Genomic DNA, 27,348 nt, shown 5'->3' on the forward strand with positions numbered 1-27,348 from the left:
ACTCAAAATTTAACAGGTAGTGTGGAATTTGAAGTCCATTAACTACAGGTTGCAATATGGGAATACTGGCCATTATATAGCAAAATCTTATATCATAAATCACAATAATTTGGTAACCAAATATGAATGTTCCTCTCTTTCTAGTGTCTTTTGTTGAATGGTCACCCATCTTTCTTATAAAACTAAATGACATATATAAACAGTCTCAGGCTTATCACAAGAGCAGTATTGAAATTCAACATCAAGCTACGTAAGGGGATATTAATGCAGCAAAAGGTTGGATTTAAAGGGCACTTTAAAGTTTAAAAAGAGGCTTTGCGAGGAGATTACAGAACTTATGGTCAGTAGCTGAAAATATAGTGGAGTGATTAAAATATAGGATGATCAAGAGCGCCAGAACTAAAACACTGAAGATATCTCCATGACTCTGAGGGTTGTAGGGGCAGAGTACATTGAAGAGATAAGGAGGGATGATGCCTTGGAGCACTTGAAAACAAGGATAAGAATTTTAAAACCAAGACATTGCTTAACCAGGAGCCAATGTAAGTTAATGAGCATCAGGATGATGGATGATTTGTACTAAGCAGCAGAGGAGTACCTCATGGCAATCAAGGGTAAAACGTGGTAGTCCGACCATGTTGTGTGGAATCAATTGTCTAAAGATAACAATGCCATGGATGAGAGGTTTAGGAACTTAGATTGTGCTGGACACAGGCTTTGTTGTGAAGGTGCAAACACACATGGTCTTAGTGATGTCGTGGAAATGAATTTGAAAACTCATCACGAAGCAAAATATGGTTCCTGCTACTTTAACAGACACTTGCCAGATACTAGAGTCAGTGACAAGGGAATGGAATTTGTGGCAGGGAATGAATATACAGGGCAGCTTCAATTCTTCATTGCTTAAAATAAGAGAAAAGAATGCTTCCATTGAAGTACATTTTAAATATATGAGTTCAGAATGCCATATTTATCTATCATTTTCCCTCTGAATGCCAAGAGACAACTCAACCTCTGCTCTGCGCCATCAACAGAATGTCTAGGACAGAAAAATTCCTTTCTGGGGATTTTTAATGGTGAAGCATATGTTCTGTTTTGCAGCTGTGCCCTGAATGCTCATTGCTACATCTGCAAGGCACTAGGTTGGGTCTGTGATGATATAATCTCAACTTGCCTGTATGAGTGCAGCTCCAACAGGACTTGAGAAACCGGATATCACCCTTGACAAAGCTACTGTTGATTAGTACCACATCTATTGCAATAAATATTTATTCCTCCCACCACTAGTGCACCATTGCAGCACGTGTATGATATACGAGATTTATTATAATAACTGACCAAGGCTTTTCAACAGCACCTTCCAAATTTGCAATGTCACAACACGGGGGAGATAGGCATCTGGTACATGGGAACACTATCATCTGATGTTTCTCTGTGAGCCAAACACCATCCTGACTTGGAAATATATCACTTTATTTCCTTTGCAGTTAGATCAAATTCCTGGTAACTTCTTACCAAAATGCACTACCAGATTACCACATTAACTGCAGCAGTTCAAAAGTTAGCTTAGAACTGCTTTCTTCAGAATAACTCAGGATGGCAACAAATAGTGGCCACGTCAAGGACACTCACATCCCAGGAATGAAGAAAACCACCTGCTACATATTCTAAAATGACCCAGTGAGGTTCATACTAAATATACACTGTAAGGTCATATTTACAGTTGAAGGCTGCAATAATTCTTGCTGTGGATTATACAAATGACATGTAATGATCATCCAATCCAAGTCTATTTAGAAACTAAATTTTCAGCTGTAGTGCAGCACCTACAAGATTGTATGGACAACACTGAACACCAGTTCATTACTTTTTTATTGTTATGGTCATTATTAGTCATGTGTCTTGGTATAATATATAATACAATGAACCACATCATATTCATTAGCAACAAACTATCTGCTGGAGGAACTCAGTGGGTTGAGCAACATCTGTGGGGGGAAAGGAATTGTCAACACTTTGGGTTGAAATCCTGCATCAGGACCCGAAATGTTGACAATTCCTTTCTGCCCTCAGATGCTGCTTGACCCACCGAATTCCTCTAGCATTTTATTTGTTGCTCCAGATTCTAGCATCAGCAATCTCTTGTGTCTCTAGAATATCCATTAGTTCAGTTACTGTTTATATGTGGTTACAACTAAAATATTAGCTTCTGTATTCTGCAGGAATTGGAGGTTCACCAATTGCTTTCAGATGAACATATGCAATCACGTTTTCTATTCTGCAATTGGAACGTTAATACTAACTCTCAATAGTTGATTTTGTCTACAATGCTGTTTCATCTTGTTCTTGCCAGGAGTACTTTATCTGTAGATTAAATGTTTGCTGATTTGACCATACAATTACATGACCTGATGTTTTCTCACAGATGAAAGACAAATTATTCAGCAGACCTATTGGGCCAGCAATGGCAGTGCTCAAGCAGAAATTCCTCTATTTTATAGCTGCTACCATTTGTAGAGGGAAAAATTGGCCACCTCACTTTAAACATTGCCATAACCACCTCCTCATCTATTTGTAATACTGTAACAGGTTCTCTAAAATTGCTTATAGGAAGATTACATTACGTAAACTGTAATATATTCTTTGGAGGGCAACAAGACAGTGAAACAAACTCAGGGCTCATAGGACGCCACATAAATTTCCCATAAAAATGAATTAGGTGCTCAAAAGTCAGCCTTAATCCAGTAAGAATGTTTAGATCAGCCCTACTGATGCCATGAAAAGACAGAATGAACTTACCACTAAGCAGAGGCCTGTTGAGAGTATAAATGCTTGGGAGGCTTTCAATGTCATTAATTCGCTGGTAGACTGCACGAGACAAGTGATCAGCATGGTATAAACTACCCAGGATAATGCTGGCAAAATAGATTGGTTCCATAAAGTGGCTCAACAGAGCTCCTTGCACTCCAAGCACATTCCATCTGAAAATAGAGGGAACATTATTTTGTCATGAAATAAGCAGAGAGCTGTCATCAAGCCATAACAATACCAAATACTGAAAACCTTTTCTTCATTGGTAATACATTGTGTAGTGTGACACTGCTGCTCTAGTGTTTCCTGCTATTTTGATACAACTGCAAATAGCTTAAATATAGACAAACATACACTGAACAACAGATTTAAATTTTCACAGCCAACATGGCACATTTCATGTACTCTCCTTTCACTCTTTTGCCATGATACTCATTAGTTTCAGTAATGCTGCAAAACTCGCATACTGGGTCTGCATAGCTCTGCTTATGATAGCTGGATGGAATATCAAATTAGGCAAATAAATCAAATTGCAATCATTATTAACAGAAATGTTGAGCAGTAAAAAAAAAGGCCAGGCAATTTAAAGAACCCTGACACATTAAATTATAGTTTAACTGCAAAAGCAGCTTATTTTCAAAAGTGTAACAACACCATGTCCTACCTCATAAAAGAAATCCAGAGTGGTACCTACTATTAAATCATGAATTATATTAAAACTAAACTAGAAATATTTTGCTCCATTTGGGTTTATTTTTCCAAATCTTTGTATCACAAACTTATTAAAGTGTATTATGTAACTTAACCTATGTGCAAATGAAAATGCATTTTACACAGATTAAATTTTAAAAAATAAATACAATGTCAGAGGTGGCTTAATTCACAAGATTTAGCACAATGGTAGAATTTGGTCCCCATTATCAGCTAGTAATTGATGCATTTATTAAGCACCTTACTTATAACTTTAGTTTTTAATTTCTACATTCAAATCCACTCTATACTCATATTGCAGATTAGCATATATCACTTGATTACCTAACCAACACATGATCACTTAGTTGACCTAAAAGGGTATCTTGAGAAATCCTACTGGCTCCGTAAACAGGCAGGGAGGCAATAACACTACATGGGTTTGAGATTCTTCCAATCATGGTGACAGTAAATTGACTCAATGAGAGCATCAATGTCAAGTGCAGTAGCTGTCTACACTTGCTTTTCCAAACCATAAAGTCCACACATCTTGACAGAAGCAGTGGAGGGTAGCCTGACAATGAGTGCACCACCTTGACAGTCAAAAACTTCGAAAGATCAGCTGGCTATGGACCTGTAAAAATGCAGCAAATTACCTTGATGAATAGCACTAATTTGATCAGAAAATAAAAAGACTCTGAACACTTGGTCTCAAGTTCCCTTCAACATCAAGAAGATTAATCAAGAGGAAACACCCTGAAGAGGATTACCCATCTGAACAATCAGCTCTCTCAGTACTGACTGCAGCAGGAAGACATGAAATTACTTCTTCAGTTCAGTGTCAACAAATTCAGTAACTATTATGTCATAACCCTTGGACTATTAGTGATTTGTGAAGATTCTGGTCTGTTTCTTGGATTGAGTTGCAGAATATGACAGTGTCTCTCTATCTTATCTCCTGGCAAGCAAATTCAGACTCTTGCCATATTTGGAAACTGGTTAAATTCAGCCACAAGTATATAGTCAAGACTCTGGGACTAAATGGAATGCAGAATCAGGGTTACAACGAGATCAGTAACAATCCTATTAAATGAATGAGCTGGCTTGAGGGGCTGAGTGGTCTTCTCCTGCATCTAATTAAGTACAGAGCCTACTGAGAGATGTAAATTGATGGATTCCTACAGGAATCACAGCTACCTCTTTTTAAAGGCAACCTTGAGGATATTTCTACAACTGCATTATTACATGCTGGGATAGTGGGAAAGCCTATGAGACCCACAAAGCCCCAGCCTTATCTTCCCAAATGTGGCTCTCCCAGTTGACACATACATGAAAATGTCCACATAATCCTTGTCTCAAGGACATGCATTCTCCATAAAGCAAGAGCTCATCATTGCATCTTTGTCATACTTGACCAGCAATCTGCTCAAAAGTAACTCCCTGATAAACAGGTGGGAATCCATCCTGTTTATCAGGGAGTTACTTTTGAGCAGTCTTCCAATGAAAAAAACTAACCAGGAATTCTGGCTTGATAACCTAAGCATGGAATGCCTTTTTGTCGACATCCCTACTCAAACTGGGGTTATGTTGATCACAGACTATATCCACCTTCCTCCTACTTTGTTACACACTTGCAGAAATCTGGCCCCTACATGTTGCCAGTAATGGTAGCCTAAGCTAGAGGACATCAAAGCACATACTGGCAACCCCTGTGTTATTTGGTGGGGGGGGTGGTGGTGGTGGTGTTGTGTCCTAGAAAACAGTCCATATCACGATTTTCTGTATGCAAAGTCACTACAGTTGCGCATGTGTCAAAAAATGAGAGTTGAAAAGAAATTCTATTTATTTATTTTTCTCACAAGCTGACCTGCAATATAGTTTAGTGTTCTTCAAGACCATGGTACATTTGTCTTTGTCACCATAGCAAATACCCTTGAGCATTAGGTCCAATCATTCATTTATTATTAGACCCATGTTGATGGACTATATGCTATCTGATATCGCACTAGTACTGCATAGCACAGATCACATTGCCTTAGGGTGCATTCAACAATAAACTTCAATTACATATGCATAAAAAATAGATATTTCAACAATGCTTTACTAAGTACACAAGGGGTATTAGATGGGACTACAACATTAACACTTTTAAAAGGGGGAAGTAACCCATTCAGTTTCTACATGAGAAACCAAAGGATACACAACCAGCATTGCCAATGACGCTACAAAGTGATTTCCTGTGCTCACCCAAGACACTTGTGCAAAATCTGTGAAAGGTTAATTGGAATGTGATGCCAATTTACAAACAAAAACATGCTCACCTCCAAGCTACTACCAATATCATACACATATATAATCTGTTTATTGAACATAAACAGGTGACAACCAAAGTCAATGGAATCAATAAAACTCTACAGTGACAGCAGGACTACTGTTCCTCATGCTTTTGTTTACTAACAGTTTTTCAAGGGGCAGGAACAGCAAATATCCATAAAATTCAGTAACAAACAGCTTTGGCTCTCAACAGCTCAGCTAAGAATGGCAACATTATGGTTTGAGTGGCAACAGTCTGGGACAGCAGGGTAAGGGGTACATGCAAAGGTACTGTCGGAGAGCCAGTGGTGGGAGTACACATGCTGACATCCTGAGGGAGGAAAGAATGTTGAAGCTACATATAGCCATTTGTACTCCCCAGGTTTGGGTATCTAACGAGTTGCAATCTGGCTTAAGTCATATCACATCACTGCAACTAACAAGTTTCTGTTCTGGATGGCATCAGAAATGCCTCAGCTCCACTTTCCTGCCTATTCACCATAAATATTGACAATCCTTAAGGCAAAAATCAGACCATCTTGTCGATGATTACATTCAATGATTCAGTCCAACACATCCTTAGTATAGAGAATTCAAAAGATTCATGACTCTCAGAGAGGAAATTCCTCCCCATCTCCATCTTAAATAGGAAACTCCTTATTTGGACTTTGAGAATCCCCCATGAGGGATTCTCTGCATTTATCATGTCAGAATCAGAATCTTAAAGGCATCAATCAGATCATTCTTCTGAACTCCAAGGAATATAAGCTCAATTTACTCAACTGCTCCTCCTAAAATAACTCCTCCTTCTAAACTGCTTCTAATGCAAGTATATCCCTCCTTAAATAAGGAGAACAAAACTGAACACAGTGTTTTAGATGTGGCATCTCCAACACCTTGTATAGATGCAACATAATTCCATACTTGCATATGGCAACCCTTTTATAATAGCACAATATTGCATTTGCTGTTTGAACCACTGTATCTGGTACTAACTTTCTGCGCTCATGCGCAAAGAAGAGCCAGATCCCTCCGCTTTAGTGGTCAGATGGCTATTAAGAATCACCTAATTAATGAATGTAGGATGAAGTCCACATGTACCTGGTATTCATTTACTAACAAGCAATTACTGGACGATATTATGTAAAACAATGTGTTATGAATTTGCACTGGAATCACACCTGAAAACCAAGTGCCAGCAACACTGGGACAGGGCTGCTTCAGATAATGTTGCATGGCTTCAGTGACCCGGGTTCAAGTCAGACTATGGATGCTATCTGTGTGGAGTTTGCACGTTCTCCTTGTACCCTGTTGGTTTCCCCTAGATTTTCCTAGTTTACTTCCATACCACAATGTTATGTTGGTAGATTTAATGGCTGCTATAAACTACCCGAGTACATGGATGACAGGAGAATCAGGGAAGAGTTAATGGGCATGTAAGAGAGAATGGGTTGATTACTGGGAATGAAACTGATGGGAATGCTCTGAAAGCTAGCATAGACTCAATGGGCCAAGATGCCTCCTAGTTCATAAGAAGATATGAGATATGAGAAACTGATGCAGGTTACTCACATACTTTCAGTTTTTTAATGAAGAGTTTGCCAAAATATACAATGAGATGGTATTTTGCAGTTGGCATTGGGGTATATGCTACAAAAATTTGGAAAGTAAATAACACAGCTGTTTTACAAGAATAAAATTGTTCAAATGGCAAGAATAGATTAATACCAACAATGCAAAATCTGCTGGTAATCTGCTGTAACTACTTGTACGTTCACCTATTTTTAAAAAAGTTTTACATTATCTAATCACTACCTATTATACCAATTATTGTCATTCCATTTTAAACAGAATTACAATTTTAATTTATATTTTTGTTTTACCTTCCGAAACTATTTTGAAGGGCATAGGAACATGAGAACATTCAGCCTCTTGAGGCTATTCCCATGTTCAATTAAATCATGATTGATCTGTACCTTGAATCATCTAACCCTTCTGTCCCAAATCTCTTGATATCTTTACTCAACAAAAAGCTATTAAATTAAGCTGTAAGAATTTAATTGACCCAACAGCCATTCTTTTGGAGGGTAAGAGTTCCAGATTTCCACCACATGGTGTGGAAAATCTACTCCATGACTTCACTCTTAAATGGTGCAACTCTAATTTTAGATAACACTTGTTTGTTCTGGACCTCTGCACCAAAGCAATCAGTCCTTGAACCAATTGCCTCAGAATGACAAGTAATTGGATTTATATTTTCAGCCCAGTTAGCATTCAAGAGCCTAATGATTTACATCATTGGCACTCAGATAAAACCAAGGTGAAGTTGCATATAGTAAAGTTATGGCAGAGGATCCAGTGCTGGTCGAGAAAATCAAATCACACCTGAACCTCTGATACATTGAAATTCAATAAGTGAATTGAATTGCATCTTTCTCCTAGGGTCAAAATGTCTAATACTAGAAGGCATGCATTTAAGATGCGAAGGGGTACATTCAAAGGAGATGCGTGGGGGAAGTTTTTTTTGGACGGAGAGTGGTGGTTGCCCTGAATGTGCCACCAGGGGTGATAGTGGAGGCAATTATGATAGAGGCATTTAAAAGACTCTTAAGTAGACACTTGTATGTGCAGAGAATGGAGAGATATAGACATTGTGTAGACAAAGGGATTAGTTTAGTTAGGAATTTAACTACTACTTTAATTAGTTTAGGCACAACATTGTGGGCCGAAGGGCTGCTCCTTTGCTGTATCTATGTTCCAATAAAATTAAAACAATCTAGATTGGAATCTAGTATCAGTGAAAGCTACAAAACAATGACTGGATAAAAAAGCCTTAACAAGCTTTGACAAAGGAAACCTACTGCTCTTATCTGGTCTGACCTATGTGAATCCTGACCTAAGCAGCAATATTGATGACTCTTAACTCTATTCTGAAATGCCTCAGTGAGCTACTATGTTCAAGAACAAATAGGAAAGCCAGCTCTGATGGTAATGCACACTTGCTGTGAATGAATGAAAACCTATTGACCTAAGTGAAAAGGAAAGTAGGAAATGGAATTCTCTATCGAAGTTCTATCAATAGCCCATGAGACAAGATCATCAAATGAATGGTTAAGCAATACTTTGCTGCCATAGACTGGAAATTCTTGTGTTCATCACAAGACATAGGAGCAGAATTAGGCCATTCGGCCCATTTAGTCTGCTCCACCATTCGATCATGGCTGATTTATTTTTCCTTCTCAACACCATTCTTGTGCCTTCTCCCCATAACCTTTGATGCCCTTACTAATCAAGAACCTATCAACCTCCAATTTAAATATACCCAATAACTTGGCCTCTACAGCCGTCTATAGCAATGAATTCCACAGATTCACCACCCTCTGGCTAAAGAAATTCCTCCTCATCTCTGTACTAAAGGGATGCCCTTCTATTCTGAGGCTGTGCCCTCTGGTTCTAGACTCTCCCACTACTGGAAACATCCTCTCCATGTCCACCCTATCCAGGCCTTTCAATATTTGGTAGGTTTCAATGAGATCCCCCTTCATCCTTCGAAATTCCAGCGAGTAAAGGCGCAGAGCCATCAAACATTCCTTGTATGTTAACCCTTTCATCCCCAGGATCATTCTTGTAAACCTCCTCTGAACCCTCTCCAATGCCAGCACATCCCTCCTTAGATTTGGGGCCCAAAGCTGCTCACAATACTCCAAATGTGGTCTGACCAATGCCTTATAAAGCCTCAGCATTACATCCTTGCTTTTATATTCTAGTCCTCTCAAAATAAATGCTAACATTGCATTTGCCTTCTTTACTACCGACTCAACCTGCAAGTTAACCTTTATAGATCCTGCATTAGGACTCCCAAGTCCTTTTGCACCTCCGATTTCTGAATTCACTTCCCATTTAGAAAATAGTCTAGGTCTTTATTCCTTTTACCAAAGTGCATGTCCATACACTTCCCTACACTGGATTCCACCTGCTACTTCTTTGCCCATTCTGTCCAAGTCCTTCTGCAGACTCCCAGCTTCTTCAACACTACTTGCCCCTCCAGTCTTTGTATCATTCGCAAACTTGGCCACAAAGCCGTCAATTCCATCATCCAGATCATTAATATATAACGTGAAAAGTAGTGGACCCAACACCGACCCCTGCAGAACACCACTAGTCACCGGCAGCCAACCAGAAAAGGCCCCCTTTATTCCCACTCTTTCCCTTCTGCCCATCAGCCAATCTTCTATCCATGCTCATACCTTTTCTGTAATACCATGGGCTCCTATCTTGTTTCGCAGCCTCATATGCAGCACCTCGTCCAAGGCCTTCTGAAAATCCAAGTAAACAACATCCACTGACTCTTCTTTGTCTCTACTGCCTGTTACTTCCTCAAAGAATTCCAATAGATTTGTCAGGCAAGATCTCCTCTTAAGGAAACCATGCTGACTTTGGCCTATTTTATGTGCTTCCAAGTACCCTGAAACCTCATCCTTAATAATGGACTCTAACATCTTACCAACCACTGAAGTCAGGCTAACTGGCCTATCTTTTCAACTGTCTTTTCTAACTGTCCTGTCTTTTGCCTCCCTCCCTTCTTAAAGAGTGGAATGACATTTGAGATTTTCCAGTCCTCTGGAACCATTCCTGACTCTAGGGATTCTTGAAAGATCACTACTAATGCCTCCCCAATCTCTTCAGCTACCCCTTTCAGAACCCTGGGGTGTAGTCCATCCAGTCCAGGTGACTTATCTACTTTCAGACCTTTCAGTTTTCCAAGCACCTTCTCCTGAGTAATACTGATTACACTAACTTCTGCCCTGATTCTCTTGGACTTCTGACATGTTGCTAGTGTCTTGCAGAGTGAAGACTGACACAAAATATTCATTCAGTTCGTCCACTATTTCTTTGTTCCCCATTACTACCTCTCCAGTGTCATTTTCCAGCAGTCCGATGTCCACTCTTGCCTCTCTTTTATTCTTTATATATCTGAAAAAACTTTTGGTATCGTCTTTTATATTATTGGCTTGCTTACCTTAATATTTCATCTTTTCTCCCCTTATTCCTTTTTTTAGTTGCCTTGTTTGTTTTTAAAAACTTCCCAATCCTCTAGCTTCCCACTAATTTTTGCAATATTGTATGCCCTCTCTTTTGCTTTAATGCTGTCTTTGACTTCCCTTGTCAGCCATGGTTGCCTCATCCTCCCTTTAAAATGCTTCTTCTTCTTTGGGATGAACTAATGCTGCGTCTTCCGAATTACTCCCAGAAACTCCTGCCTTTGCTGCTCTACCATCATCCCTGCTAGGGTCCCCTTCCAATCAACTTTGGCCAGCTCCTCTCTCATGCCTCTGTAGTTACAGTTACTCAACTGTTACACCGATACATCCGATTTTAGCTTCTCCCTCTCAAACTGCAGGGTGAATTCTATTATATTATGATCACTGCCTCCTAAGGGTTCCTTCACCTGAAGCTTCCTAATCAAATCTGGTTCATTGCACAGCACCAAATCTAGAATTGCCTTTTCCCGGGTTGGTTCAACCACAAGCTGCACTGAAAAGCCATCTCAAAGGCATTCTATAAATTCATTCTCTTGGGATCCAGTACCAACCTGATATTCCCAATCTACCTGCATATTGAAATCCCCCATGACTACTGCGATATTGCCCTTCTTACATGCGTTTTCTATCTCCTGTTATAATTTGTACCCCACATCCTGGCTACTATTCAGAGGCCTGTATATAATTCCCATCAGGGTCTTATTATCCTTGCAGTTTCTCAACTCTACCCACAAGGATCCTACATCCTCTGATCCTATGTCACTTCTTGCTAAGGATTTGATTTCGTTTTCTTACCAACAGAGCCACACCACCCCCTCTGCCTACCTGCCTGTCTTTTCCATAGGATGTGTGTCCTTGGATGTTTAGCTCCCAGCTGTGATCTTCTTTTAACCATGATTCTGTGATGCCCACAATGTCATACCTGCCAATTTCTAACCGTGCTATGAGCTCATCTACTTTATTTTGTATACTGCGTGCATTCAAATATAACACCTTCAAGTCCTGTATTCACCACCCTTCTTCTCAAATTTGTCTTCATGTTGCCTGAAATTAACTTCTTATCCCTTTCTAAACTTTTTCTTATTCTTTATTCTGAAGACTTCTGTGACCTTTCCCACACCCTCCTTCCCTTTTACTTTATACATACTTTTCCAAACTGTTAAACCCACCCCCCTACTATTTAGTTTAAAGCCCTATCCACAGCCCTAGTTATGTGATTTGCCAGGACCCTGGTCCCAGCACAATTCAGGTGGAGCCCATCCCATTGGAACAGCCTCCTCCTTCCTCAATACTGGTGCCAATGTCCCACAAATTCAAACCTACTTCTCCTACAACAATCTCTGAGCCACTCATTTAACTCTCTGATCTTATTGACCCTGTGCCAATCTGCATGTGGCTCAGGTAGCAATCCAGAGATTATTACCTCTTTGGTTCTGCTTTTTAATTTAGGCCCTAGCTGCTCAAATTCCCTCAGCAGAACCTTTTTCCTTGTTCTACCTTGGGCGTTGGTACCCACATGGACCATGACAACTGGATCTTTCCCCTCCCATTCCAAATTCCTCTGCAGGTCCGATGAAATGTCCTGAACCCGGGTACCAGGCAGGCAACAGAGTCTTCGACAGAGAATTGTGTCTATTCCCCTGACTATACTATTCCCCCATTATGACCACATTTCTTTTCTCTCCTCCCTCTTGGATGGCTCCCTGAACCACGGTGCCGCTGTTTGGTTGCTCATCCTTCCTACAGCCCCCACTTTCATTCGCACAGGGAGCAAGAATCTCAGACCTGTTGGACAAGCTCAAGGGCTGAGGCTCCTCTAGCACTACCTGTTGGATTCCCCTACCTGCCTCACTCGCAGTCACAACCTCTTGTCTCTGACCCCAGACTGAATTCAAAGTAGTTAATCTAACAGGTGTGACTGCCTCCTGAAACACAGTGTCCAGGTAACTCTCCCCCTCCCTGATGCGTCACAGTGTTTGAAGTTGACTCCAGGTCATCAACTTTGAGCCTGAGTTCCTCGAGCAACCAATACTTGCTGCAGATTTGGTAACCAGAAGCCACAATGGGGTCCACCAGCTCCCACATCACGCAGCTACAACACAGCACCTGATCCTGCATCCCTATTTTATTTAATTAATTGCAATTTGGTGTCTTTTTATTTAACTACTAAAAAATTCCTTACCTGTTCTTACCTGCTACTCACCTGTGCCTCCTCGCCAAAGCCTCTTGAGCCAAAGCCTCAGATTCCCACTCCTACACTGGTCCACTGTCACAATGGCCACCCCAAAATGACCACTCCACTTTACCCCACCCTTCTTTTATTGGCTGAGTTGCCACACACTTGGCCAATCACACAACTTTAAAAATAAAAGCTGCTAGCTTCTCCACTCTGCTGCTCCGGCTGCTGCAACAGGAGAAAAACAAGCTCTCCATTGAAAAAACAACTTTTTAATTGACATCAGTCCAACATTGAATAGTTTTTATGTTATGGTAAAAAGCGACTTTCTTGTTTTGGTTGACTTCTTTTCTATCACCTTCATAGATGCTCCAGCGAACACTGGATATATGTTACATCTGATATGACTACAGATATCTATCATATGCCTTGTTTATCATGCAGGTAATTTATGATTTTTAACATGAATTTGCTCTTCTCCTCAATCTTAACTTTTGTTTCTATTTCTACCTGTACTCCCTTTAGATTATTTCAGTGACCATGGACTGTCAACTTCAGCAAATTAGACACCACAGAGTACACTACCACTGAGCCCTCACCTAGCAATCACATTTTCTGCAGCTTCTAACAGGAGTAATCACATACTGAATCTTAGTTCAGAAATACATCAATTCACTCAATGCAGATGAATTACCAAGTTTGCTTTATACAGATCTTAATTTCAGAGGAAAGAAAATCTTAAGATGTATTTTAACAGATTTCCACAACTTAAAAATACTCCTAATTTTAGGATATCTCTTCTGTCTAAATACCAGAATACTAAACTGAGAAACCGATCTAGGATTCAACAATCAAGAACTCCAGAGGGTCCAGTGAAATAAAGCTGACCACAATTCCATGCTGAGTGCAACAATCTTTGTTCCAATGTACAGAGGGAAACGAGCAGAAATGGTCAACTAAACAATGCCTTTCAAACAGATGCACAGAGGAGCTTTCCAGTGTTGTATCAACTGCAAGAAAATAAATTGCAATTCTACATAGCATAGCCCAAAGGAATAGGATAGTTTCAGCAGGTACGGCTAGCCTGTCATCCAGTTCATTAGGTTTTAAATGAGGTGACTGTTCATCAAAGTGTTTCCCATTGTGTTTAAGTTAACAGTTTATGAAACCAACAAGGAAATGTCAGCTATCCAAATGCAATGCTATTTAAGAGAAACTCAAAGGAAAACTGGGAAACAAACTTCTCAAATAAGACCAAGTTGGTAGCTGAAAAACAATCCCTTTTGTTCTAGGGAAATCTCCTGGTGCTAATTTAACACAGCTGTTGTAATCATGTGCTCTTTATTCTTAAGATGGATGTCTAATATCTTGACAGATGAAAGAGACTTGACAAAGCAGTGCTTCGTCCTGGTGTGGAAGAAGAGACTGATGTGTGAGCAGCAAACCTTCCCACAGTGGCTGAAGGTTTAGTTGCCAGATGGAGGGTGGTGCATGGCTTGGTTCCTGGTTTGGTAGGAATGGTGACCACCCCAGTCTTGACCTTGCTTCTCTAAAGCAAGGCAGTTGAAGGCAGGTCATTCTGTTGCCAGTAGGAATGCCTAATTTCTTGAAACGTTGTATGATTTTTGTCAAGTGTTAGCCACAGAACACTACCTTTGGCAGATGAATTTGAGGCATATGCTCCACTTGTCCCGTTCAATATTCAATTTTATCTTCACTTCTGCTTGAAGTGCATGGCCAGCTTTTAGAGCCATAAAGAAGGGAACTGAGGACACTATCCTCATAAACTGACACCTTTGTATTCAGGTTTAGCTGCTGCTGTTGTTGCAGACATGCATGTTAAGATTGTCACAAGTGACAGAGTTCTTACTGTTTATTGCCTCTTCATTTTTTTACAAATTTATGCAGCATGGTAATAGGCCCTTCCGGCCCAACGAGTCCGTGCTGCCCATTTTAAACGCATGTGAACCTACCCGTATGTCTTTTTAGAATGTGGGAGGAAACAGGAGAACCTGGAGATAACACACGCAGACATGGGGAGAACGTACAAACTCCTTACAGACAGCGACGGGAATTGAACCCCAATTGCTGGTGCTGTAATAGCATTACACTAACCGATACGCTACTATACATCGTCCATCAAAGCTACGTGACCCGATTCAAATTGAGCTGAGCTAGCAGACACGATCCATGTTGTTTAGCTAACAGTCATTATGTCACAAGATTCTAATATCCTACCCAAAACCTACATAAAGAATGCTCTAGGTGATATAGATCACGTTTAATGTTTACCCATACAGAAGACTGGAAATACTTCAGTAGAATATATTCTGCGAGTACTGATAACAAAAAAATTGGATTTTTTTTAGAAAGAGGTTATCAATTCAATGGTGTGCCTAGTCAGACACCACCTACAGACCTCACCCAACTTCATGTCCAAACGCTGTCCCCTCATCCATCTATACTATTCGCCTTTCTCTGACCTGCCTCAGTTCCTACCTTCAACACCTGATCACGAGTCTGTCACCTGAATCCATCAATGCCCCATCACCCTGCCAGCACCAGACCTGATCCTCTCCACTGTTTCTCATGCAATTCAAGGCCAACTTGAATTCCCCCTTTCATCACACACAATGCCTTGAATCTTGTGCAAGATAAATTTCAGCACTTGAGGGGAATTGTTGGTGGTAGAGGTGAAGGGGTGCAGGAAGGGGTCTATCATAAAACTTGGCACAGAGTGCCCGTACAGCACCTCTTTAAACTGCCTTTGTTTCCAAGCATAGAAGAATTTCCAGCTCAATTTATTTGATTCAATCAATCATTCAACCACTAATTTGACAATTCCTTAATGCACACTCAAAATAAAACATTAACAAATTATGTTACTGACCTGGCTATTTTATCACTACATGACATGGTGAGCAATCGTTCTCCTTGTAACACTCCATCCCATGTCTGAATGGTGTTGCTGGACCTCACTGGAATCGTTCCTTCACCAGATTCAATTTTCGTCCTTAGTTGACCTCGTGCCTTCCGATTTGGGTGTTTGTCTCCCTGATCTATCATTTCAGAAAAGAAATGTAATAACAACAGCAGTTCAACTTACATGGTAGATTCAGATATGACATTAATAACCAGTGAAAAGTATTCACAGCCATTTCTTTCAATTCATGTCAGGTATATTAAACAACTTCAGTTACTCTAGGAAATGGTGTCAAGCTTTTGAGAGTTGTTGGAGCTGCATTCATTCAGGCAAATGGAGAGTATTCCATGCTGCTTCCAAACTGTGGCTTATAGATGTTTGAAGTATCAGGAGGTGAATCACACACCACAGGATAATCAACCCCTGACCTGTTGTTGTAGGGTATAGTTATGCTGTGGCTAAGATAATAGCTAGAGATAATTCTGAACTACTGATCCAGAGACACAAGTTCAAATCCCTTCAAAGCAACAAAAGGGAATTTAAATTCAGGTAATTAAATAAAGCTGGAATTTATAAAAGTTTCAATGGCAGTAACCACGAGGTACTGGGCTATCCAAGAAACCCATCAGGAAAGGAAAGCTGCTTTCCTTATCCAGGCTGGCCTATATGTGACTCTAGTAGCACACATGTGCTAGATTCTTAACTACCTTCTCAGATGGATAATAAATGCTAGTATTGCCAGCAATGTCTACGTTCTGTGAACAAATAAATAATAAAGTCACCACTGTATTTTTGTGACTGATTGAAATGAATTTCTGGATGTTAATAGTGGGGGATTTAGTAACAGTAATAAATAACAAGGTGATTAGACTCAGTTTTTTGTTGGAGATAGTCATTGCCTGACTCTTTGTAATGTGAAAGTTATTTATCAGCCCCATGCCTGCATATTGTGTAGGTCATGCAAATGGAGATGTAGACTGTTTCCTTTGCTAAGGAGCTGTGAATGGAACTGAACACTATTTGCTGATGACTGCACATCACCATTTCTGACCTTATGATGGAAGGAAGGTCACTGAAGATGGTTGGGGTTTGGACACTGAGGAACTCCTGCAGTGATGTCCTGAGGCTGGGATAATTAACCTCCAACAACCATCTTCCTTTGCGCTATAACATTCTTGAAATACTCATTTTTGATTTGCAGCACTAGCTGTCTGTTGTGGGAATGGAATTTTCAAAAATATTTTACTGGTCCCATCTTGGAGAGGACTAAAATCCATGTATCCACAAAGTGTTGCCCAGGTCAGAAATGCCAAATGCAAAATTCTGGACCCGATGCAACTGAGAATAATAAAATTGCCTTAAAATATTATCAATGATACTATATATTACTCATACTATAGCAAAACTCTTTGGAACTCTGGTTGTACCAAACTAGCATAATTCTCTTGACTATTTGATGTTACTCCTATTAATACCCAGACACACTTTCATTTCACTTGTTTTACGTGTTACACAGTAGTATCATAAATTTTCCAATGAGCTTGGTGAGCTTAAACTGAGTGGAAAAATACAAGCACTCCAGATCTTGGCCCCCATGTATTCCAGACCCAACCTTGGCTCCAGCCGCACACCCGGCCCATGATCTGGATACCAGTTCCAGCCACACTCCAGACTTCAGGTTTTGGCTGCATAGCCCGCTTGCACTCTGGATACCTGGCACACATTCTGGTTTAATGTGTGAGCTAAATGCTGAATTATCAGGCTTTCCGAATAATCGGATGGCAGATTATCAGAGTTTTACTGTAGTCTGAAGTGGGATCACCAACTTAAAATATTAATTCCCATCCACTTTCTATAATGTTACCTTTCCAGCTGAGTATTCCAAGCAATTTATCTTTATGTTCCTAACACAATACCCCCAAATAAATTTCCATCATCTCACCAGCTTCTGAAATGAATAAAATAAGTGAATAAGATTAAAAGAAATCCAGAATTTGTTGAGGTGACCATCCTCATCTACAAAAGCCAGCAAGTGACCAAAATTGTGGGTGGCTTCTTCCCCTATAATATTTCTACTACAGGAACTGACAACAAACCCTTACCCTCTACTGCTGCCTCATGTGGTGAGAAGATACGGGCATCTCCACATGGTGATGTACTGATGTAAAGATGGAACTGCACATTTTCCTTAATTTTGAAGCCACCTCCTTCGCACCTAACAAAAATGGATTTGTGATGGTCTTCCGTCTTGTTGCTTTAAAAGAGAACAAAGTATTGTTTGTACCACACAGAATATTATACTTTTGATCTATCCTTTCAAATTTTGTGTGCCAGAATACCTACAAAAGATATATTTAAATGTGTCACTCTAGGTTACTCTAGACCTAAACATAAAAGACTCAAATATTGTTCCGACATACTTTCCAAAAGCATTGGAATATTTGGGAAGGGAGGAATGGTATATTCCTGAAGAGCATTATAAGACTTATGAAAATATTGGATAAAACAAAACCTTCTTTATCCAGAAAACCTGAAGTGAAATTGCTATCTGATTACTTGTCATCTCATTTTAGCGACACAAGGGACCCCATAGAAATATCACGGTTAATGGCCCTTCAGAGAAATTATACAATTCTGATGCATAGACTCCAAGCAGCAGTCTAGCAATCAATATTGAAGATTTCGCAATCTCTGTGACTTGTAATCTCGGTAATATTGCTTTACAGCTATGGATATTACATTTTCTTGGCTGCACATAGTAGCTGGAAGAACAGAAGCAACTAAAAGTTCTCTTCCAAGCTGCACTATGCCCTGATGTAGACACATTTCACATGCCTTCCTCATCACTGCTAGAACTCCTTACCCAAAAGTCTCAAACAAACTGCAGATGTTTAACATAGTGGATTATCACTACTTTGTCAAGGACACTTAGGGATGAGTTGGATCAGGTTGGAGGAAGTGCAGGTGAACCTATGCATCACTTGAATGGACCAGGGGTCAGCATTTAGTCTCCTTTATCTTCATGCACGGATAAAGCAGCTTAAATGTATTAGAAATCCAAGATGCCTCACTTAAGCTCACAAACAAAAAAACAGATATAGAAGCAAAAAGATATAATATAGCACATTAAAGTTGGGATTTAAGAAGGATATTAATGGGGAACTAGGAGCTGGAGAAGTCAAGAAAGTCAAATAGATCATGGAAGGAATTCAAATTACAGGGTTGTTCAGACGAAGTAAATGTTTAGAAACAGTTCAAAGGACAAAGGACTATGCACGGTTTTAAACATGAGAATGAGTATTTTCAACTTGAGAATGAGTATTTTCAACTTGAGAATGATGGAACTGGGAGATCATATAGGTGATCCCAGTCCAGATGAAGGGTCCCTCCATAGATGCTGCCTGACCTGCTGAGTTCCTCCAGCACTTTGTGTGTTGCTCCAGATTCTGGCATCTGCAGTAGCCTGTCTCGACCATTTAGTTAGGGAGGTTAGAGATAATGGATGAGCAAATATGACATAAGATTGGAAAGTGCAGCAGTTTGGACCAATTGAAGTCTCTGGAAGTTGGAAAAAAAGGCAGGGAGGGAGGGATGGTGGGGTTGATGATGAGTGAAGGAAGGAGTGGGGTAACTTGTTGAGAAATGAAGGAATGGAAGTGAGTCCATGTCAAAGGACATTTGGTGCTAATTATGGGTGAAATCCTGCTTTGAGTAGTTAAAACAACCTGTTGTAGGAATAATCTGCACAGCTTTGGAAAGTATGTTAAAAAGGGTTAGAGGCAAGCATTACCTGATTGATATGAACAGGGAGGTTACAGCTTTTTAATGGTAAATGGAATAAAGACAAAAGGAGGAAGCAGTTCCAATATCAGCTAGCACAAGGGTCCAGCTGTCAGCTGTTTACTGTAAATTAGATTGAGGAAGGTAGGTCAAATCAACTTGGAAAACGATGGAAGGATACATTATTTGTAGCATGATTGTAGTGCGATAGGTTCAGGGTTGCGGGTGAAGTGTGGGATTTTTGAGCAGGGAACAGTGAAGGAGGACAGTAAAGCGTCTCATATGTTGTTAAAGGTGAGAATGGAGAGGAGAGGGGAAAGTGGTTCAAGACAAGAGTTGACAGAAAAGAGATACCTGTAACCAATAAATCACAGGAGCAAATGAAATCTACATACATCTACATAACTGCAGTGTAATAGAGCAGTTATAAAACTTGGAAGAGCATGAGATTCTTTAATTCCACCCACCTTAAATGACACTCCATTTGGGAATAAAGAAACCGGATGAGAGATCTACGTGCAACAATTTCCGCATGGCAATCATTCAGAGCCAAGCCTCGGTCACTCATGTACTCGCCGTTGATACATTTAGTTCCAGTGGCAACGCATATAACCATGGCATCTTTGACATCAGTTCCTGATTTCAGAAGAGGCGTGTGGAAGAGGTAAAGAATGGAGTGGAGGATAAAAGGCAAGAAACAACAAGTCAATAAAATATATTATTAGGAATAAACACATTTATGCCAAAGACAACCAGTTGGCTCACTGTGTCTGAACTGCATCAACGCTACAACAATACAATATGAATTTCAATGTCCTATTTTCTCTCCAAGTCATGTAGCATTATCTGCTATAAATGCTGATGTCCATTTTTCCTTCAATAGATGCTGTTGTCCCTTTCCTGAGGCAAACTATTAGATGCTTCTACTCTGCACTCCTCTTATCAGTCTTTAACTGGGAAATTTACTCTCATACATCCTCATCACTGACTCCTTAACCAGAGAGAATAGTCAATGAAATGGCCATAATTTTGAAAGAATGATGCATGGGACACATCATTCCCAAATCTTCCTACTACAATTTCTTTTTTTAATTTAATCTTTACTAAAACAAGTGTATGTGGGACAAGGAACACAGTGACATCTCAAAAAAAACACCTGAAAAATCAATGTAAAGATACCAAATGAGAGCCCTTCATCCTCCCAAATTGAAACAAATCTGATAACTTCAAGAAATGTGCTCAGCCTTCAACAAATCAGTGCTGGTTCACCTCAGCTTTGCCACCATACATTTCTAAACACACAAATTTTCCACAAGTGACATTGCATTAATATCTTTTCATGGACAGAATTAAACCAAAAACATCTTTGCATTATGACAGTAATATAAACACTCCAACAATGTACAAGGTGCCACAGCTATAACTAGGCACTGTACTTTTAGAAGACTCTCAAGTCTTCAAGAGGATGTTAACTGGGATGGGGGATTTCAACTGTGTAGAGATGAGAAAAGTTCATCTTATTCTCATTGAAGTTGAGAAGATTAAAGGGAGATTTGATAGAGGTCTTCAAAAACATCAAAGTTTTTGCTGGGGTAAAATGAGTTGCTTCCAGTGGCAATAGAGTTAGTAACCAAACTCTTGGTTACTAACCAAGATTTAGAATAATTGGGAGAACATCAGACAATACAAGGGAGGAAAAATTCACACAGTGGGCTTTTATTTTCTAGAATGCACTTGAAAGGATGTTTGAAGTAGGTTCAATAATAATTTCTGAAAGCAAATTGGATAAATATTTGAAAAGAAAAAATTTGCAGGGCTATGATAAAAGTACAGTGACTGGACCAATTGGATAGCTCTTACAAAGAGCCTCCTTCCTTTACAACAAGGGAAATTAAGGTGTGTTTCACATATGACATGAATCTATAATATCATCAGTTTCCTTTTTTCTATGCAGCATACAAGGATTTGCAGATAAATCATTTTTAGGTGTGATAAAATATTATCATTTTTCATGTCCATTTACTTAAATATTTTATGTTACGACATAAAATCCTTCTCGTATAAAAAGAGTGATTGATGGGACGCTTACAAATCCAAATTTTTTCCACAGAAGGTATAAACCTCTGGTTCCTGTTGCACAAGAGCTACACAGGTGTCCTTTTTTGTAGGATGAACGTTTTGTTCTGTCGCTCTCTATGCACTACTTAGAAATGAGGGAATTCATTCATTATTTAAAGACAACAATAAAGCTGAGATGAAGTTATGAATCTTTATGCTCAAAGGGTAAGTATAGAAAACCATCCACATTAATACAATTCACAGCAAGTAAGTAGAATTAAATTTAAGTATTTATTCACAGGATGATTACAGAAAGAAGGTGGTCATTCAGACTGTCAAGTTCATACTGGCTGAATGCTAGTCACATTCCGTGGTCTCTCCCCTTAGCCCTGCACATCTGCTTCCATTAATTACCCTTGCAAAATATTGATGACCCTGACCACTAGCTATTTAAAAACACTTTTGTTCATGTCACTTTTGGTTCTTTTGGCAATCACCCTCATTTTGTGTCCCCAAGTTCTAAACCACTTCATCAAAGGGGAGAGTTTCTTTCTTTCCACATCCTTCATGATTTTAAATGCCTCTATCAGATCTCCTCACAACCTTCTGTGTTCTGAGGAGAACAGCCTCAGCTTCTCCAGTCAAAGGATTTTCAAAACCCTTGCATCTTTCTTAAAGTGCGCATCCAGCTCTGAGCACAATTCTCCAGTTTTGGCCAAACCAGTCTTGTACAAGGACTCATCATGACTTCCTTACTCTTAATCTCAATGGAGTACAAGAGCAAGGTAGGCATGTAGCAAGAGCAGGAGAGGAGAGAGCAAAGGTACGAGGACATGCAAGGGCCAATGAATAAGGGAAACTGGGGTTGACAGCAAGAGCAGTGGCAGTGGGGAGAGTATGGAGCAGGCAGAGGATGAGGTGGAGATATCAATTTGCTTAAATATAAGGAACTGGTTACAAATGCAAACTATTACAATACACATATATATTTGGTTAGAACCTTTATATCTGCTGCCAACAGTTGCATCACATAACTGTAAGGCCTATTCTGTAAACTCCCAAATCACCTTTTAATATTTTTGGAACTTTTCAGATGATCACCTCCCTTTGCATTAGAAACACCCTCCACCATGATGACCTCCACTCAAGACCAACAAGTTAACATCAGTGACATTTGGAAGTTGAGAGGGGAAAGGGTAGCCTTTCTTCTGTTCTTTTTATTCTCTACCTTTCTGCATGGACCTCTGTTTTCAATTTCCTTCCCTTTCTCTCTCTTCAGAAAGTCTCTGCGACTGAAAAATCTCCACTTTAAAGCCATGCCACTGTTCACGTACATTTTTGCCTGCCATGCTTTGATTCCTGGTTATCTGGGACAGATCTGTGCATATCACACTGAAACTGACCTATCTCTAACCAACTATTTTTACTCAAGGATGGTCAATACCTTTTTCCACAGTTATTCTAAACTTTATGATATTATGATTACTGTTTCCTAGATGTTCCCTCACCCATATTTGTTCCACTGGGCTTGTCTCATTAGTAGTTTCTTGTTGAGTCAGAAACAATGAAGAAAGTTCTCCCAAATGCTTGAAAAGCTACACCTTCCCCCCACAAAATTTGTCCTTTATATTACGGTATCCCAGTCTATATTTGGATAAGGTCCCCTATGTGTAGAGGACTTTATCCCCTATGTGTAGACCCCTATGTGTACAACTCTTCAATGTTTGTATATCTTTGCAAATTCCCTGTAAATTTGCTCCTCATTATCCTTCCCACTAGTTGGCAATCTATAGAACAGTTCTAGTAGTCTGAGGTTTCAGGGAGAACAGAGAATTTTATAGCATTAAAACAGCAAATTCAGTCAACTGGTCTATGTCAGCATTCATAAGGCTCTTATCTATTGACAACATCTTACTAATAGCAGGGCTCTCTACTCATATCTTTCTTAAATACCTATCTTCACATTAAATGCCCCTATGCTCTGCACCTCAATCATTCCATGTGATTGACAGCTCTATAATTTCACCAATTTATCACCACAAACTTTAACTTGTTAAAATTTTTAAACAGGTTGCAAATATTTATTTATGCAATCTGTTTTACTCCAAAAGAAACCTGCACAAAATAAGCGAAACAAATTGTACCTGTTGTCATGACAACACCAGCAAGAACTTTTCTCCTTGCATGAGGTGAGGTGAAGTTGTCAGTCAGTTCACTGAATTTATCCACTACTAATCGAGCCACAGCATCTGCCAGCACCTAGTCAGAAGAATGAGGTCAGACATTTAGGTCAAATCTATACAGTACATCGTTCCCAACCACACTTTTTCCTGGTGTACTGTTTAATTTACTCAGAACTACATTCTGATTACTAAACTAAGGATGCAATTAAAAATTAAATAGCATTGATGTGTCAAATGCAGAACTCTCAGACAATGGTTAAATATGTTTTGCAATTACCACATAATGTGATTTGGCAATTACATACCTATCTTCTGCTTGCTTTTTCAGATCAATATGCTTCTTCAATTCTGTTTATAAATCACACTTTTATATTTAGACGCACATGCAAGGGCAACTAGCCTTTCACTTCTTGGATCTTGTTTATTCTCAACCCAGAATGATGAGAAAAACATTCTCTGTTGACTGCAGGCTCCAAAGAAAAATATATCTGAGCAATCTTAATGTAGTTCCTCAATGATATGGTTTGACATCACAAACCAAACCAATTTAGCACTGATTTGCCATCTCATTTAGTGAGATCACAGCATGGTGTGAGAAATTGGAAACTATGCAGTAGGGGATGCTTGGTCTTATGAAGGGAGATGCTTGTAAGTAGAATAGAGAGAGCTTTTCTATGCATTTGACTGAGCTAGTACTTACCTGGGAATGCTTGATGCTAGCACTTAAAAGGGAAGAGCATAATTCTCCAGTATTGGCAGTACTCCCCAATGAGGATTATAATTAAAAGGAAAGCATGCATGCAGATTTTATGGAGCACCAAATACCTGCTTCACGTTTTCCATGATAGATTTTTAACCCTGCATTAGGGTGAACCTTTTGTTTTCTTATACTCATATTATATTAAAAACATTGTTTTTCTTTGTTGCACCAGATTAACATAATTTTTCCCTATGATCCCAATTAAGTGGAAAGACAGGCTCTTGTTTCTTCTTGTCACCATTGTTTTCTTAAACCCCTCATCTCAACACCACGTAGAAAGAACTCATGGATCTCTCTGTCACCAAGATTGAGATCACCTGCACAACTGCATCTGCCACATCCCTCCTTCCTTTTAAAATGAAGCTTTGATAAGGTTATTCCTTGCCCTGGCCCCAAATCCTTCTCTAGTTTTCTCTGCAATCTCTCTGCATCCATTTCTCATGCTCATCTTGCCCAGGAGATTTAATTCCAGCTCACTATGTTTACAAACCGACATCACCTCTAATTTTTCTCCCCTTGTGTTGCCACATGGCGTTACCCAGCTTTACCTCTCAACCACCTCAGTCTCTCTGTTGTCAGGTCAAAACTTCCTTCAATTAAACACTGGAATTGGTGAACCCTACTTGCCACTGCCACTCCCACAGCAATGAATTGCCCCACAGCTTGGTGTGGAGAGGCTGCCTGCAAGGACTGCTGTTGGTTGGCCACTCAGTGCTGAGATGTGGGGTCAGGGCTACACCCTGGTTGGCACAGTGAGAGCTGATCATTGCTGGGAACTGATCGTGGTTTCTACTGACAGACCATCTAGATCCTAACATCTCTCTTTCCCTCATTCACTGGATATGATGGAAACTACTGTCTCCCCCTCTCTTTGTTCAGCTGTACAGCTCTCCCCAGCCCAGAGAATTCTCCGTAGCAGTGAGCGCAACAGCCAGCAATTACCATTAAGCTCATTACTACCGAGAAATCTCTGAGATGAGGAGATGACAGGGACTGTAAGATTTAGGTGGTCTGTCAATACAGCTGGAGAAACCACTGCCACTCCATAGCAATTGCCCACACTCGTTTTTCTAGCCAGGGTGAGCCCCGAGCCTCACAGCTCAGTGCTGTGCAGCTGCTCTGTTAATTCTGGCCTTCCCTCTCGAGCAGCCTCTCCACATTGAGCTGTGGTGATTCATTGCTGTAGGAGAGTCAGCAGAAGACAGGTATTCATACTAGGTTCCCAGTGCAGTAGTGTGCAGCAGAGGGGAGGGCAGGGCTTTGCACCAGGTTCCCAGCATCCAGTTACAGCTTGGAGGGCAGAAATTTGTGTCAGGTTCCCAGTAAAGTAGCAAGCAGTAATGGGAAGGAACAAGGATTTGCACAGGTTCTCAGTACTACAGAATGAGCAGGTGTCTTTTTCAAAGTACAGGGCATTATGTAACCATGATTGTTCAGACTGGCGCATTCTAACAAATAGCACTTGGTGGAGTAGTGCTCAATGCAGTTCTAGTGTACTTTGGTTTCCCTTATTCCCTGCCATGGGTTTCACTGTTTGACCTGATTATGGGGGTCTCTTTAGTGGCACTTCTCCTGCTGTTTTAATAAAGGTAAAAAAAAATCATCTTTGAATGTCACTTGATGGAGGCATTCCTGAAGAATTTACAAGTTCATATCTTAGTGTGTGCACATGTTGGAAAGCAAATATGTGAGAACATGCAAATTCTATTGTATCTGATTAAGAAGTGTGGGATAGGCAGAATTCTTCCATCCACCAGGCTTCTTCCTTGCAAGTGAAATAGAAGTGAGGATATTTAGTGAATACCTGGTTCAACTCAAGCTGAAATGAAAACCAAAGAAAGAGATGGAGTCTCATATTCAGTTACACAGCATAGGGAAATATCCTAATATGCAGCTTCCCATATATTATAATATTAGTGCAGAGATATATTACAATTTCCAATTGGCCAAATTTTGAAGTATGAACAGTGAGCATCTATAAAAACCAGCTGCAAAAGCAACTACTAATTGGTGTTTGAAAAACAGTAATTTTTTGTTAATATACTATTGTTGGAAATATGGCAGGTGTGCACTAATTGCACAATGTGTTAAAAGCAATATAATAAAACTGTTGCAATAAAATGCAAGCCATGAATTTAATCATTTCAGACTCCTAACTAACTGAAGGGGAGCCAGGCGCACATTTCATGGTAATTAAATAAATATTTAATAACCTAGAATTAATTAGGCAATTAACCAGCTGCTATTCACACTAAATCATTTTTCGCAGTGAAAGGTTTTCTCTTGATTAAAGGAATTAAGTGATCCATACAAAATGCTTTGCACTCATGTGCATTTCTAGCTTCACAACATTCATCAATATTGTAGCTAGTCTGGGTCTCTACTTCAGTGTTTATAATTTGGAAGTTTTATTCATGTTTGCATCTTATTAGTGTAAACATCATTAAATCAACTTCACTGTTGTTACAATACTAACTGTAGAAAAGAAACCTGGCTTAAGTTTAGGTGGTTTATAGTAATACAGCAACACATTCACTCCATTATAGTACCAACATATCAAAGAATCCTGGTTGTACTTTGGTGACCATGGTTTCTCCATATATTGCATAAAT

General features: G+C 39.7%; 1 protein-coding gene across 1 annotated transcript in view; it reads right to left on the bottom strand.

The window, feature by feature from the left end:
• The window catches only part of LOC127568661 (double-stranded RNA-specific editase 1-like), a 235,057-nt gene that overhangs the window by 16,903 nt on the left and 190,806 nt on the right, over window positions 1-27,348 (bottom strand). Inside the window, 5 exon segments of the mRNA XM_052012664.1 lie at window positions 2,800-2,981; window positions 15,923-16,091; window positions 18,058-18,209; window positions 20,203-20,371; window positions 23,938-24,052. Coding sequence (XP_051868624.1) covers window positions 2,800-2,981; window positions 15,923-16,091; window positions 18,058-18,209; window positions 20,203-20,371; window positions 23,938-24,052 — 787 coding nt within the window.

Source organism: Pristis pectinata, chromosome 1 (assembly GCF_009764475.1).
Source record: "Pristis pectinata isolate sPriPec2 chromosome 1, sPriPec2.1.pri, whole genome shotgun sequence".
Lineage (NCBI taxonomy): Eukaryota > Metazoa > Chordata > Chondrichthyes > Rhinopristiformes > Pristidae > Pristis > Pristis pectinata.